Genomic DNA, 16,325 nt, shown 5'->3' on the forward strand with positions numbered 1-16,325 from the left:
GCAAATTTTTTGTTTAAAAAAACTTTTTTTATTTTCTTAATAATGCAATTTCATTTTATTGAAAAATTTTTTTCATGATTATCATTTATGAATCAAATTAAAATATCTTTTAACATAATATATTTATAAGTGTCAATTTTGTATAATATTTTATATAATATATTAATATTTTATTATATTATTATTATTATATTATTGGCTTATTAAACTGCAAAATTAGAATTTACAAGAAGTGCTAGCAACAATAGAAAAATATATTTTCCAATGAAAAAAAAATATAATTTAAACTGCTTTAATAATTTTAAATATTACTAACATTTCATTTTAAGATTTTTGATTTTTGTTGTAAAAACTAACTCTAAAATAATAAATGATAAAGATATTTATTATATTATTATATCATATTATTTATTGATTATTGTTAATCATTTAATCATTTTAAAAAGTAAAATTATATTTATCATCTTAATAAAGATCTTAAAATTTTTATTTTAATTATCGGTTTTTTTTTTTAGTTTTTATATTGAAACTTTATGATAACAATATTATTAAATATATTTTCTGTCTATTTTATTTTTAATATAATAATATAATTATATTATGTTTAAATATATATTTCTAAACATTATTTCTAAACAAACTTTAAATAATTGAAATTATTTTTTATTTTATGTAATGAAATTATTGGATACTATTAAATATAATAAAATATAGGATGTTAGTAAAAAATATCTTCTTATTTATTTCATAAAAAAATGTTTTAATTCTATGAAATATATATTTAAAGAGAAATTGTTAAATTAAAGCATATTTATTTTTTATTTTACATTTTTTGAAATATCAAATTGATTTTAATTATTTAAATAGCATTACATATTTTTTTTTTAATACTGTATTATAGCCAAAAAAAAATAAATGAATTCGATAATCTGTATTAAAATGACCTTAAATTAATCTTGAATAAAATGAAGCAATATTATTTAATAATGAATCAATCAATTCATGCTACATAATGACATATGTAATAATTGGAATGTGTATTTATTAGTCTATAAAAAAACCACGTACTTTAAACTTCGAATAGGTCAGTTGCAGTCTGATTTTGAGCAAGTAGGGGAGAAAGCCGCATGCGGCTCGTAAACCACCAGTTCATCACCTCTGCAGTAACCGATACAGTATACGTATGTATTTTCAATACATTCTTGTCTTTGTTTACTTCAAGGTCACTTTAATTACAAATTTTTGAATTTATTTGTTTATCAATTAAAATACAGTACTGAAAGAAATATACAATGTTATTTAAAAATTTAGGATCAACATATTTTCAAAAATTTAAAATATAATGTAATATAAAATTCATATTTTTTAAGAAATATTTTTTTTAAAAAGTAAATAAAAATAAATTTTTATTTATTAATCCTATATGTAAAATGCTTAATTTAAATTGATTTACTCAAATATCCATATACTATTGATGATATTGAAAAATATTTTAAATAAATATATTGATTAAATTAAAAAGGTTCAAACAAATTTCAATATTCAATTTGAATAAAATATAAGACGCAATGCAGTATTTTTGTATATGTTCTCTATCTTCGATGTACAATAAATTTTATAAAATTAATTAAATCATATATTCTTTTATACATTTAATTATAATTAGAAAATATTCATAAGATATTTATAAGATTATTCACATTTTGAATTTTTGTTTAAAAGATTTTTCAACATCTTCGAAGATTTAAACAGAACATTACTATACATATAATGCATAATATATGTAGAATATTTTTTTGTTCAGTATTTAAGAGTTTATTATAAATATAAATGTGTTTAAAATATTTTATTTAGTTTCCAGAGAAAAAAACAAAGGTGAAACCGACGAAATTAAGATCAAAGGAGTCATTCGAAAGAATACCATTTATTACTGCAGTATTGACCCATTTAGGATTCTGTATTCTTATGTTTCTGGGTTTTATAAATCAATTACTTTTCACTCCACGAGTTGCAAAAGAATACAATAGAGAGGTAAGAATAAACAAATATTTAAAAATTAGTTAAATAGCTTGAAATTGAAATATCTTTAAAATATCTTTTAATTTGATTTTCGATTTTTTTATTTTGTAAAAATGTAAGAATTTATAAACATAGAATGTTTTTATAATCAAATTCAAAAAGTGGAATTTTTTAAGTTAAAAAATTTAAAAAATCCTTGATTTTTTATGTATATTTTTATCTTTGTCTTAGTAAAATTAAAATAAATCAATTTATAAATTAAGATTATAATAAATCAATTTATATTTTTGGTTTAGATTGAGATGAAATTAACAAACAATGATTTGAAAATATTATTTAATTAAAAATATAGATATAAAAAATGGAATTGATTCAAATATTAGTAATGTATAATGAAAAAAAAAATGAAATAATAATTAAGTCAAAAATGAAAAGTAATCGAGAAACAGAATCGCATAAAAGAAAAATTAAATCGATTCCGTTCGAGTTGAATTACGATTGTTCACGAGAAAGAAAGATTCGATTGATTGTAACTTAAAACAATCATAATTATAAAACTTACGCATTCAAAGATTTTTTCAAGCGGAGTAAACGATTTTATGATTTTTTACGCTGTTAATCTTCTTAAGTACAATTTTTAACTACAATACACTTATTACTATAATATATATATACTTATTTTATTATTAAAAGGTAAAAAAACTTTCGATGATGATATTTATCGAGATATATGTAAAAAATTAATGACAATAATTTTAAATTTTATCCTAATTAATTATTCTAATCGTGTGCATTATTGAAAATTATATAAAATGATTAATAATTAAGTAATATATAACGAAGGAAAATATGAAAATATAAAACTGTGAAAATAAATATTATTTAATAGTTTTTTACGATATCTCTAGAAATGTTTTATCATCTAATAACAGAAGCGTCAGAAATGAAACTTTTGATATCTAATCTTTCTTGATATACTTGTAATACTAAAAAATATAAATCTAGGATATAAAAACGATATTTGACAAATAATTATCAACTATTAGTAAAAAAAAAAGAAGACAAATAGAAAATTTGCGCTTACATTTTGTAAACAAAGTCTTTCTTTCGTTTTATCATATAAATTAACGTTTAAATAATAATAATAACGTTTAAATAATAATAATAAATATAATACGTTTCAAATCTTATGATATGACTCATTCAATTAAAAATTATTAATATTATTTAAATATCATAATATCAAATAAAATTTTTTCTAAAGGAAATTCATTATATAAATTTAAACTTAAAACAATGATTAATATATAAAGCATTAAAAAAATATAATTCAAAAGAATCAAATTTTTTAAAAATAATTTTCTAAATTAAATTACGTTCATATTGATATATTAAAATCTTTTTTATATTATATCATTTATTTTGAAACGTTCTATAGATTTTTCTATTGTACTGATTTTTCTATTTGTTAGAATAGTGTTACGCATTACTGTGTAGCCGTATATGGCATGTTATAAAGTAGCTTGACCGATAATGAATTGTTCGGCCTTGAAATATTTAAATGATAAATTTGAAATTTCAGCCGATGTTAGAAACTAATTTTTGTACATAAAATTTATTATTATTTATGTTATATATATTATAATTTTAATTTTAAATATTTTTTATTATTTTTAAAATTTTTTTTATATAAATAAATACTAATTAAAAAAAAATTTAATTCAATTTTATTTGTTTCTAGGGTTATGCATCTTTATATGAGCATTTCGAAGAGTTTTATCTTCGATACGTTTACAGGAGAGTAAGGGATTGTTGGAACAGGCCAATATGTTCTGTTCCAGGTGCCACGGTTACACTTAAGGATAGAATAACAAAAGATTATGGATGGACGTTTCAGTAAGTTGAAATTTTAAAAATAATTCGTCAATTTTAAATTAAAATACATTACAAATCTTTATCAAATTGAGGATTATATGCAATTTTATTTTAAACAAAAGGAATTATTAATTATAGTATTTTCTATTTATATATAATCCATTTTGATATAGTTTTTCATTAAAGTTGTATAACAACTATTATAATTTTTTTATTATAAAATAATAGAAATTATTATAATTTTAATTTTGATATGATTGTTATTTAATTTCAAATGCACATATTCGAAAATCGTAACAACTCGATTGGAGATACAGGAAGGCAAGCATCTGTCTTGATTAAATGTAATGAAGAACTCAAGGAGATTTGACGACCAGAGATTGAGCAAGAAAACAGATTTATAACTTGAAAATTAAATTAAATGGATTTCGATTAATTTCATTGTTTTTTATTACATTTATTTATTTATTTAATTTTTATAAACATTTCTACTTCTACTTCATTTTTGTCAATTTTTTATAGAAATTTTACTTTATTATATAATATTTTATTTTTTATTAATGAACATTCCATTTAATTTTTTTTAATTTAATTTTTATAAAATAAGTTGATTAATATATATGTGCATCATGTGCATCATTTTAGCATTTTAAATAACATAAAATATATTATAGTCTACTAAAATAAATTAAAGTTAAATTATAATTTTTCATTTACCAATTTAATATTCAGATTCACGGGAACGACATCAGAATGTATAAATTTAGGGTCGTACAATTATTTAGGCTTTGCAGAAGCGAATGGTAAATGTGCTGATCAAAGTATTGAAACTTTGAAAAAATTTGGTTGTGCTAGTTGCAGTAGTCGTCTAGAACTTGGTAATTAATTTTATCTTATTTTATGTAATAATATATACTATTTTTATTTTAACTTCTTTTTTAAATCCAGGAAATATGCCAATTCACGAAGAATTAGAACAATTAACGGCTAGGTTTTTGGGTGTGGAGGACGCTATAGTCTTTGGAATGGGTTTTGCTACAAATGCTCTTAATTTGCCCTCATTATTGAGCAAGGGATGTTTAGTATTAAGTGATGAAAAAAATCATGCCTCATTAATACTTGGATTGAGATTATCTGGTGCTACAGTTAGAGTATTTGAGCACAATAGTAAGTTTATAAAATAACAAATTCAAAAAAATTTCATAAAACTTATTTTTTAGCTTAAATATTGAATTTTATTTTTTGTAGATATGAAGCATTTAGAAAAATGCTTGAAAACTGCAATAGTTTTTGGTCAACCAGAATCTCGTAAACCTTGGAAAAAAATAGTGATTGTAGTGGAAGGTGTTTATTCTATGGAAGGTTCTATTGTACATCTACCTGAAATTTTGCAGCTCAAGAAGAAGTACAAAGTATGTACATTTATTTACATATACAATAATTCCATTCTAATATATATCTAGAAAATATTAAAATTTAATTTAATATAATAGGCTTATCTTTATTTGGATGAAGCTCATAGCACAGGTGCATTAGGCAAACGTGGAAGAGGTGTTTGTGATTATTATGAAATTGATCCACGAGAGGTGGATATACTTATGGGAACTTTTACAAAAAGTTTTGGATCCGCTGGCGGTTATATTGCCGGAACAAAAGTAAAAAAAATTTTCAAATTATCTTTATAATTAAAAACATAATGTTTATAATTCAATATTAATAACAACAATAATTCTATATTTTTAGATATTAATAAATCATTTAAGGATACATAGTCATGCACATACTTATGCGGCAGCTATGTCTCCACCAATAGCACAACAAATTATAACTTCAATGAAAATAATAGCTGGGGAAGATGGTACAGATGATGGAAAAAGAAGAACAAAACAATTAGCGAGAAACACTAGATACTTCAGACGTAGACTTAATCAGATTGGAGTTATCATTTATGGAAATGAAGATTCACCTGTTGTACCTATGTTAGTTTATTTGTTTTCAAAAATAGGGTATGTAAATAAGTTAATATTTTAGTTAATATTATTATTATAATTAATATTTTAATGTAAAATAATGAATTGAATCTTAAAACTATAATTTTTATTCCAATTAATAGTTCAGTTGTACGAACCTTAACAACATATAACATAGCAGCAGTTGGAGTTGGATTTCCAGCAACCCCATTAATGGAAGGCAGAATACGATTTTGTCTTTCTGCTGCACATACTAAACAACAATTAGATTACGTAAGCATATATATTTCTTTTGTTAATTTAATTTTTTGCCATTGATTTTCTAATTGAAATTTTAAATTTTTTCTCTTTTTTTATTTAGGTATTATTACATATTGAAAGTCTTGCAGATTTCTTGGGTTTAAGATATTCTCGTAAATCTCGCGATCCTGCCCCCATAGAATATTATTCCGATGGTGAGGCCGAATGACCTGTTATCTAAAAATAGATTCTTTAGGATATTTACTTTGCTCCAAAGAAGCGCCTGGTATTTCTATGGAGAAACACTGCCTTGGAAGAACTCTACACGCATTCTTTTATATGCTTTTCCATTGATGTGCATATATCTTTTAATTAAATCGCAAATAAGAAAAAAACAATATCATTTCTGAACGTTTTGAAATCATTATTGTGAAATATAAAATTATAAATTAATAATTTATCATTTTAGAAGAAAATACTTCTTCTTCAAATATCTTGAATATTTATAATATATTAGAAATTTTTATGAAGAAAAAAATATCAAATTTCTTCTTGCACAATGTACAACGAATTAAAAAATATTAATGGAGAAGTCAGAAATGCGTCAGAGTTCAGTTGTCCTCTTATTTTACGTGCACCAAGCTCGTAGAGGCATATGCACATATCGGTGGCTGTGATATGCCAACAGATCCTAGATATGCAAGGTAGTTTTAATAAGTAAAATTCACCCGAAATAGTTTCCTCTTCCCACGGTAGAGAAGCTAGACAGTTCGATATTTTTCTAAAAGAAATGAAAAAATCGAAGCAAGATTTTTCCTTGAATATTCAATTCTTTGACGCATTCTGCGTTGGTGCACTATTGTAATTGCATTTATTTTATATCAAACATTTTATATCAAAATTTAACTCTTTTGCTGTGGTACATATTTTATGTAATATCACTGTATGTAGCAGTATAAAGCTTTACAAATTTATCTATTTTCTATATCATTGCTATATTTACGTATATGCTTTAGAAAATTAATAATGCGCGCACATATACATATAAACGCACACAAAACGAACAGTAAGTACTTGACATATTCAATTTTAAAAATTATTCATCTATTCATAATAAAAATACAGAAAATAGAATTTTAGAATTAAAAAAAATATATCTAAACAGTGATTTTTACTTCCATTACCACAGCAAAGAGTTTAAGTTTAAGGCAAAAAAAATACATATATTTTTCTTTTTTCTTTTGATAATTAAAATAGATTTATATTTTATTAAAATTATAATTATATTAAAATTATAGTTAACAATTTATTTTTTAAAAATAATTTTATAGTTTTATAGTTTTCTTTTTATTCTTCATTCTTTAAGTCAAGCATCATTTAAAAAAAAAAAAAAATAGAAATAGTTGTTTCCAAATAAGACCTAAAAATGCGCACATTTTTAATAGCGATAATTTCAAAAAATTTCACAGATAATATAATTTTATAATTAATTATTCGATTTTAAACAATTATATATTATAGAATAATATTCATTTATAAAAGAAATTCATAAAATTGCACAAATTTTTTAACATTGTTTTTTCATAATTCACTAAACGAATTAATTATTAAATTAATTATTTATTTCTAAAAAGCAATGAGTATTATTTTAACAAATTGAAATAGTTTGTAAGAAATTATTATTTTGATTTATTTCTCATTAATATATATATGTAACAAAAAAAATGAAAATTTATATTAAGCATCTATATATTTATATTAAAATTCAATTCAATTGTAAATGAAACACTTTCATCTGCGATTAATTTATATCAAATAAAATTTTATTTTAGATGATATATGATGTGCGAAAAATAAAATATTTTATGGTAATAAAAAGAGATATAATTCAGATTTTAAAAAATAAAGCAATTTTTTTAAAACAATTTGTATTTTTTTATAATTACTTATTTAATCTTTCAATTAAATAAAGAGTATAAATATTATTTTAAAAAAGCATAAATCTCAAATTTGTATACGAGAAAGAAAACTTTGAATTCTTCGTAAAATAATGCTATTATCGCATATGCAGTCAGAAGGTTCATATGGTGGTTTTATAGAAAGTATATTTTCTATTGTTAAAATGTCATTTTGTTCTTTTACAGGGAATCTATTTTCTCGAAGTAATTTTATCACAGCATTTTTTCGTTCTTCTAATGTGGTTTGAAGAATATTTACTGGAGCGTTTGTAAACAATTCTGGTAATTCATATGATTGATTTGAACAGATATTTATATTTTTTATTGCATGACCAAATATGATTTTTAAATTATTTTGTTGGCAGCCTTGTAACAATACAACACTGCAAAACAACTTATAAATTATTTATGAATAAAGGAATAATTGAAAATTTTAAATAATGTACAAACGATTCTAACCTTTCCGATACTGGATCAACTGTATAAACAACACCAGATATCATGGTATTATCTTCAGTTAAAATGTTCACTTTCATACCAATGTAACTTTTAAATAATAAAGGATCATTTTTATAAATTTTATGGGAAAAATGCGAATTCTCTCCCATAATATAAACAAAAACTTTTCTCGCAAATAAAATATAGTATAGATGATATCATAAGAACTACAAATTCTAGTAACTTTTGAATTTAATTGAAATAATTTTAATTGAAATTTTCAACTAAAATTAACTAACTGAGAATTAACTAGAAATAATAGTATAGAAATTAATATAAGTAATAGTAGTAATATTTAAATATTCAACTAATGAATTTCATCTGATTTTGAATTTAAATAACATAACCTAAAAAATAATTGATGTTGACAACTTTATCGTATACTTTATAATATACAATTAATTGAGATATCTATAAATTTAAAAAACTTACAATGTATAATTAAAAAGTGATAATTAATTATAGAATATTTATTAATATTATATTATTATATTATATATAATATATTAATATATTAATTATAAATATAGCAAATTGAAAAAATTTAATCATGGTTATTTATGGTGTTTATATTGTATCAAAATCAGGCGGATTAATTTTTAATCATGATCATAATGTTCCGCGAATCGAAAATGAAAAAACATTTAATTTTCCACTTGATATAAAATTAAATTATGAAAATAAAAAAATTGTTGTTTCATTTGGACAAAAAGAAGGAATTAACGGTAAGAATATTTCTTTAATTTTTAAAAGATTATAAAATTTATATATATTATATAATTTATATATATTATATTTTGTTTATTTATTGTAGTGGGTCATGTTTTAACTGCAGTAAATAATAGTCCTGTTGTAGGACGTGAATTAGAAAATGGTAAAGATGTGATTGAACTGTTAGAACAACCAGAAAATTTTCCTGTATTACTTAAATTTAGCCGTGCTAGAATGACAACCAATGAAAAAATTTTTTTAGCCTCAATGTTTTATCCTTTATTTGCAATTGCCAGTCAATTAAGTCCTGAACCACGTTGTTCTGGCATTGAAGTTTTAGAAGCTGATACATTCAGGTTGCATTGCTATCAAACATTAACTGGAATAAAATTCATAGTAGTGGCAGAACCCACTCAAAGTGGAATAGAAATTCTGTTAAAAAGAGTATATGAATTATATGCTGATTATGCTTTAAAAAATCCTTTTTATTCATTAGAAATGCCAATCAGATGTGAATTGTTTGAAACTAATTTACAAAGTTTATTAGAAAATATTGAAAAGTCTGGTTCTAGCAATGTATAAGTAATAAATTATTATCTCATAAATAATATTAAATAAATATAAAACATATATAAAATATGATTATGTTAATTAGATTAAATCTTATTTGATATTATGAAATATCATATTAAAATATAAATGATACAATGAATATAAATAAAGATAATTCTCTTGTTTGTATTTAATAGTAAACATAACAATTTATTAAAATATTTTAAAAAAATATATTATATGTATGTATAAAAATTATTGAATATTTTTCTTAATAAGATTGCTTCTATGAGAATTTTGATGTAAGGTTCTCTATCTTTTTAACAAAACTGAAAATATCATCAGCTAAAAGTCTGGGTTCTTCAAAAGCTGCAAAATGTCCACCACGTGATATAATGTTGTATTGAATTATATTAGGATATTTTTGTTTAAGCAAACTTTCAGGTAGAACAAGTATTTCATTGGGAAAGACTGCACAAGCTGTAAGCACTTTTATAGGCAATCTGAAATAAAATGTGTACATTTAAATGCTTTGTATAAATAAAAAATTTATATTTTATTTTTATTTGTAAATTAAATAAATTAACTTACTGGTCAATTTTCAGAGATCTATATGATGAACTATAGTTTTCAGCATAAAGTCTAACACTTGTAGTAATACTATTAGTGATCCAATATATCATTATATTATCTAATAGCTCATCCAGCATAAATTTTTCTGTTATACCACCATCATCTTGTTTTTTGTATGTCTTATTTGTCCACACAGAAAACTTTTCTAAAATATATGCTGCTAATGCATCAGGTGAAGCAGTCAATGCAGCACCTGACGAACAAGTTTTATTAATATTAAAAATTTTAATTTCTAATAATTTATGTATTTTATTTAAAGTTTTGAATATCCTAAACAAAATATATACCTATAGTATCTGGTTTTGTAGCTTGTATATGAAAGTAACCACTTTCTTCAATTAAGTTGGACAAAATTTCACTCACAGGAAAGAATTTTGAATAATGTTCATTTGCTCCTATTAATGATGGGAAATAGGTACCGACAAATAACCAGAAAAGATTAGATAATTTTAAAGAAGTACACATATTATTGTGTAGACCAATTATCCTAAAAAAAATAATATTAAATTTTCTTAAAGTTTTATGTTACTGTAGTTACTAACTTTTCTGGGAAGAGAACAGCCATGTCAGAAGCAATAACAGATCCCCAATCACCTCCTTGAACATAAAATTTTTCAAAACCAAGTCTCTGCATTAGATTCTTGAATATTACAGCTATCTAAATAAAAAGTAGTTTTGAAAGAAAAATCATTAAATACATTAGTTTATATGTCTGTAAAAACAGAAAGTGCAATATTACCTGAGCATTAGCCATGCCTGGTCGTACCGCACCTTCGGAGAAACCGTATCCAGGAAGTGACGGTACAATAACTTCGAACACAAAGTTCTGATTAGACCAAGGTTTTGTTAACATGGGTATAATTTTCTGAAATTCCACAACAGATCCAGGCCATCCATGTAGCATTAGCAAAGGTAAAACTTTTAAGTTTTTATTATTTGGTAAATTTGTTGGCTTTACATGATAGAAATGTATGTCCAAACCTAAAATTTTTACATATTTTATTTCTTCTTTATTAAATTTTTTATTAATTATAAAAATGCATAAATTTTTTTCCTTACCCTGAATAGTAGTCATAAACTGAGGATACTTGTTTAACAAAGCTTGTCTCTCAGTCCAGTTGTATTTATCTCTCCAGTAATCAAGTACCGTATTCAAATATTTAGTTGAAATACCGTAAGTCCAGCCTACATTTTCCAATGGTTTTTTATATGTTCTTCTGTGTGCCAGGCGATATTTCAAATCATCTAAAAGCTTAAAGAATAGTTGGATAAGTTAAAATGAATGGAAAAATTAGAATTCAAAAATAAATTATAATTTTATTTAATTATTTACCGATTTTGATACATCAATTTTGAAAGGTCGTATTTCTATAGATTCCTTTTCATTTTTTTTTGATCCCCAATTTGTTTCCGGTAAAGTTGGAACGTTAAGTTCATTCACAGAACTAAAATTATTAGATATATTTGTAAAATTATAAATATAGATTATATTTTTTTTAATATATTATGCTATTCATATTCACAATTATGTATAATCTCTCCCTCCCTCTCTCTCTCTCTCTCTCTCGATAATTTTAAAAAATTCAGTCATGACCTCATGAAATCGAATTCACGATACTTTTTTTTTTAAATTTCTAAATGTAAGTATTTCATCAAATAATAAAGAAGATCGATAAGATTCATCTTGAAAAATAAGTTTTTTTAAATGAGCCTTATGCGTTTCAATTATAGAATTATCAGTTATCAAATTATATAGAATCATATCATTCGAATTGACAAATATTATTATAATTAATAATCATTTTATAATAATTAATCAATTATTTTCTATTTATATTTTTAATACGAAATGATAATTTTCTAATCAAGTTAATAATTTAAAAATATAATATTTTCATATATTAATGATTATATATAAATATTTTTATTTATATATATATAAATATTTTTTACATAATATTTTAATAATGATGCTTATTAAAAATTGATTTATATACATATAGTATAAATATTTTATGAATAAAATAATATTAAAAAAATAATATTAAAATATTAAAAATAATATAATATCATAAATTTAAGAACATGACAAGTAATGAAATATGATTTAAAATATTCGTATTTCTTTTTTTGAAATTAAAAAATCTAATCTTAGTTCTAAAAGTAATTAATCATTTATATAACTACAAGTTTTTAATTAGATAACATTACGATTAAATATCATTACAAAGTATTTATAAAGCAACAAAACTGATAATTATTATTATTATTATTATCAATGAATTTTATATTTTAATGTAAATAAAATATATTAATAATAGAATAATTAAATTTTGAATAATGATTAAAATATAAAATGAAAACAATAACTTTCTACAACCATCGTCTTTCATTAATTTTGTTTACTGGACATTTCTTATTTTCGTTGCATAAGCAGTTTTTATATGTATTAAATGAATTATTATATATTTAAAATATTAATGATTTGAAAATATGTTGATTATACAAATATATGATAATAAGAAGTAAATAAATAATAAATTGATAATAATACAAGAAATTTATTAATGACATTTATTAATAATAAAATATATTTCAATCACTCGAAATATTAGGAATAAATAAAACAAAAAAAAGAAAGAATTTGAAAATTCATCTATTTCTTGATTATACGATTAATCTTGATGTTGTTTGTGTAATCTTGTTTTTTCCAAAAATAAGAATTTAAACAATTTTTTTTTATATTTTTGATTTTTTTTTTCTGTTCAGTTATATCATATTATATTTATATATATTTATATATTTATAATATATGTATTTATTGTATCAAATTATAAAACAATCTGTATATCGAAAGAACCAAAAAGTGTGTAAATGAAAAATAATAAAGAAACTTAAAGCAATTTTTGTTATTCTAATGATGATAGCATACTTTTCATTCAAACTATAATAAAATTACTTGTTAAATTATGAATCCGCTTAAAGAATGGACTTTAAACTACTAATAATGACTAATGATGAATTTATAAATTTAAAATAACTCTTCGTTATATCTTAGAAAAATTTATCAAATTCCGTAATTAATTTAATTTTTTACAATTTTTGAAAAAAAACACTATATTCATTTTTTCATTCTGTTTTTTAATGTGAAAACATCTTTATTGAAAATTGTTTTAATAAAGTGAAAATAAAATTTTTGTCATGTAAAGTATTTCTAAGCAAATTATTATATAATTTTTTTTTGCAAAACCATAATAGTATAAAAATTAAATGATTCAAAAATCAGAATTTTTTTACTTTTAATTTTGTCGTTTAATGTATCTCTTCCATTTTCAATTTAAAATATAAAATAACTATGAATTTTATTAATTTCTCTAAATTCAATATAATTATATTTAATGAATATTGATTTTGATTTTATTTAAAAATGAATTTATATTTATTATAATCAATTAGCGGCATGAAACTGATTTTTAATCAATAATATTTAAAGCTAATATTTATTATAATTTGTAATAATATATTGAATGAATCAATATTTGTTGATATTATACAAATAAAATTGAGAAATAAATTTGATATATAAATATATACTAAGGATTTTAAATATTTGAACATAATATAACATAATATATATGAAAAGGATTAAATTCTTATAATAAATTTTAAATGTAAAACGTAAAATAAAAATTTATAAATATTTAAAAATAATATTAAAATTTTATAATTAGTTATTATATAATATGAATAAATTCTTTATATATATAAATTATATAAATAAAGTTTACATTTTTCTTACGTATACAAATCGGAATTCATGAATTATAAATGAATATATGAAAAAATTCAAAAAATAAAAATATGTTAACATTAAAAAGAATCATATTAATTTTACGTAAGGAAAAAGATTTTTATTAAAATTTAAAAATCATAAATTATCATTTTATATTCAAAATATAAATATAATTATAATATAATATAAAATTATAATAATAAATTATATAATTATAATTTTTACAAAAATATATGAAGATTGTATATTATTAGGAGTACTTTTTACATAAAATAAAATAAAATCGATCAATTAAAAAATATATATCATATATATATCTATTGATATCTATGATAGATATTGTATATAAAAATTATATAAATAAATACTTATATATTTGTGATAATGTTTTCAATTTATATTAATCATTTTATAACATTGATAAACTTACGATAAATAAATAGATATTCCAGCGACACAAAGTCCTAACATCCCTACTGTTTTCCACATATTGTACCACACGTCTGTTCACTTTGACTAAATTAGCAATACGTGATAGAGTAAGGCTTCAACAAACTTTTATACTAATATTTAAAGAAAAAAATAACGTTAGTCAACAAAGTATTATTAGAATAAGAGAGAGAATTTGATTCTCAGCACCATCTATTGGTCGATTTTAAATATCATGTGCAAGATATGAATATGTAAAAGATAATTATGTAATTGTTATATTTCGAACACAAGGATTATTTTAATTATTATATATTATATAATTATTTTAATTGAAATTAATATTATAATTGAAATTAGTATGAATACAATTACTTTTACATAAAATATAAAAATAATAGTATTACATTTTTTATATTTTATTTTTTAGGAATATAAAAAACATGATTATAATTAAATAGTAGAAAATAAATTTTAATTTTTTCTTAAATAGAATAATTTGCTATGATTTAATAAATGAATATCTTTAATTTTAAATAAGTTCGATATGTTATTTATATATGTATTGAGTTCATATTAATTACAAAGTTATTTTTAAATAATTTTGAAATAATTTTAGGATATAAGTAAGTTTAAATATAAGAAAATTAAAATTAAAATTTTCAATTGGAAATGTTCTTTATTTTCTTATTTTTAATTCTAATTATTTTTAATCATTATTTATAATATGAAATAATATTAAAAAAAACAATATTATAAAAAAAAGACTTAAAAATAAATATAATATTGAAAGAAATTATTTTATTTAATTAATAATTAGATCAAAAAATAATTACAATTACAATACATAAAGATTGTTAATAACTAAAGATCATACATTTAATACTATCCTCAAAAATATGAAAATTTTTTTTAAACTTAAATAACTATGATGTTATATTATGACTGATTTTTCAGATAATTACTATTATATTTTCTTTATGTAATTATGCGAAAATTGTTTTAGATTTTTCAAATCTAAATATGTCTAAAAATCATGTTTAGTAATATAACTCAGTATATTTTAATAAAAATTATTCGGAAGCAATCTTTGGCAACTTTGAATAATTTGAACAAGTATTATTGATATTTCTAATTGACTATTTAAGATTTACATGTCATTACATTTTAATTTCGTTTCGATTATTGTATATATTTAATATATTTATAATTCAACCTTTTACAATAACATTGTATATATACAGCATGAATATTATTAAAAATTTTCAAACATATATTTTATTATTATTTTATATTAAATATAGAAAAATAATAAAAAATTCTAACTCAGTTTTTATAGAATATCAATCTGTATACCATGTAAAGACATAAAGATAATTACTCGTACAAAATAAACTAAAATTTATTTTGATTTGAAAATCTTATTTTTAAAAATATGATTTTTGCAAAAAATTATTTTAATTTAAAATATATGTTATAATGTATTATATTTTTTTATTTGAACATATGTTTTGTTTTGATTGACTATGTAAACCATGCTAAGAGACCAAATTCTTAAAATTAATTTAAGATGTTTGGTTTGGAAATATTATATACAAATATAATTCTTGTAAAGCACCATCAATATACAAGCATATAATATATATA

General features: G+C 20.7%; 4 protein-coding genes and 1 long non-coding RNA gene across 7 annotated transcripts in view; 3 read left to right on the plus strand and 2 right to left on the minus strand.

The window, feature by feature from the left end:
* The window catches only part of LOC102675711 (serine palmitoyltransferase 2), a 9,046-nt gene extending 2,230 nt beyond the window's left edge, over positions 1–6,816 (plus strand). Inside the window, exons 2-11 of one of the 3 annotated variants that reach the window (XM_031509833.1) lie at positions 1,085–1,181; positions 1,855–2,031; positions 3,761–3,915; positions 4,627–4,772; positions 4,843–5,061; positions 5,143–5,306; positions 5,388–5,549; positions 5,638–5,900; positions 6,008–6,137; positions 6,226–6,816. In XM_031509833.1, coding sequence (XP_031365693.1) covers positions 1,128–1,181; positions 1,855–2,031; positions 3,761–3,915; positions 4,627–4,772; positions 4,843–5,061; positions 5,143–5,306; positions 5,388–5,549; positions 5,638–5,900; positions 6,008–6,137; positions 6,226–6,333 — 1,578 coding nt within the window. In that variant the 5' untranslated portion in view covers positions 1,085–1,127 and the 3' untranslated portion in view covers positions 6,334–6,816. The remainder of the gene's footprint in view (positions 1–1,084; positions 1,182–1,854; positions 2,032–3,760; positions 3,916–4,626; positions 4,773–4,842; positions 5,062–5,142; positions 5,307–5,387; positions 5,550–5,637; positions 5,901–6,007; positions 6,138–6,225) is intronic. The other 2 variants (XM_006607818.2, XM_031509834.1) reach the window with 2 other exon arrangements.
* A 1,268-nt stretch (positions 6,817–8,084) lies between these two features.
* Positions 8,085–8,707, minus strand: LOC102675573 (gem-associated protein 6-like). Its single transcript, XM_006607817.2, has 2 exons — positions 8,522–8,707; positions 8,085–8,445 (listed from the first exon to the last, which is right to left on the minus strand). Exons 1-2 carry the CDS (start codon positions 8,668–8,670, stop codon positions 8,109–8,111), a joined length of 486 nt encoding a protein of 161 aa, XP_006607880.1. The 5' UTR covers positions 8,671–8,707; the 3' UTR covers positions 8,085–8,108.
* Positions 8,243–8,639, plus strand: LOC116185418. The gene is made up of 2 exons (XR_004150260.1): positions 8,243–8,344; positions 8,428–8,639. It is a non-coding gene; the product is annotated as an uncharacterized LOC116185418 (long non-coding RNA).
* A 173-nt stretch (positions 8,708–8,880) lies between the features above and the next one.
* LOC102675978 (trafficking protein particle complex subunit 4) lies at positions 8,881–10,268 on the plus strand. Its single transcript, XM_006607820.2, has 2 exons — positions 8,881–9,285; positions 9,375–10,268. Exons 1-2 carry the CDS (start codon positions 9,111–9,113, stop codon positions 9,851–9,853), a joined length of 654 nt encoding a protein of 217 aa, XP_006607883.1. The 5' UTR covers positions 8,881–9,110; the 3' UTR covers positions 9,854–10,268.
* On the minus strand, positions 9,999–14,910 carry LOC102675847 (juvenile hormone epoxide hydrolase 1-like). The gene is made up of 8 exons (XM_006607819.2): positions 14,680–14,910; positions 11,790–11,901; positions 11,516–11,708; positions 11,196–11,437; positions 10,999–11,114; positions 10,744–10,943; positions 10,415–10,649; positions 9,999–10,326 (listed from the first exon to the last, which is right to left on the minus strand). The coding sequence occupies exons 1-8, from the start codon at positions 14,736–14,738 to the stop codon at positions 10,110–10,112; spliced, it is 1,374 nt and encodes a 457-aa protein (XP_006607882.1). The 5' UTR covers positions 14,739–14,910; the 3' UTR covers positions 9,999–10,109.
* Between the last annotated feature and the right edge of the window lie 1,415 nt (positions 14,911–16,325).

The sequence above is a fragment of the Apis dorsata genome, unplaced genomic scaffold (assembly GCF_000469605.1).
Source record: "Apis dorsata unplaced genomic scaffold, Apis dorsata 1.3 scaffold_19, whole genome shotgun sequence".
NCBI lineage: Eukaryota > Metazoa > Arthropoda > Insecta > Hymenoptera > Apidae > Apis > Apis dorsata.

What these genes read in the sequence shown, in the direction of transcription:
- LOC102675573 (XM_006607817.2), bottom strand. Translation starts at nt 8,670, where the DNA reads ATGGGAGAGAATTCGCATTTTTCCCATAAAATTTATAAAAATGATCCT. An exon ending in GTTGATCCAGTATCGGAAAG is followed by an intron (nt 8,446 to 8,521) that starts GTTAGAATCGTT and finishes GTTGTTTTGCAG; the next exon opens with TGTTGTATTGTTACAAGGCT.
- LOC102675978 (XM_006607820.2), top strand. Translation starts at nt 9,111, where the DNA reads ATGGTTATTTATGGTGTTTATATTGTATCAAAATCAGGCGGATTAATT. An exon ending in ACAAAAAGAAGGAATTAACG is followed by an intron (nt 9,286 to 9,374) that starts GTAAGAATATTT and finishes TATTTATTGTAG; the next exon opens with TGGGTCATGTTTTAACTGCA.
- LOC102675847 (XM_006607819.2), bottom strand. Translation starts at nt 14,738, where the DNA reads ATGTGGAAAACAGTAGGGATGTTAGGACTTTGTGTCGCTGGAATATCT. An exon ending in GCTGTTCTCTTCCCAGAAAA is followed by an intron (nt 10,944 to 10,998) that starts GTTAGTAACTAC and finishes TATTTTTTTTAG; the next exon opens with GATAATTGGTCTACACAATA. An exon ending in AGATCTCTGAAAATTGACCA is followed by an intron (nt 10,327 to 10,414) that starts GTAAGTTAATTT and finishes ATTTTATTTCAG; the next exon opens with ATTGCCTATAAAAGTGCTTA.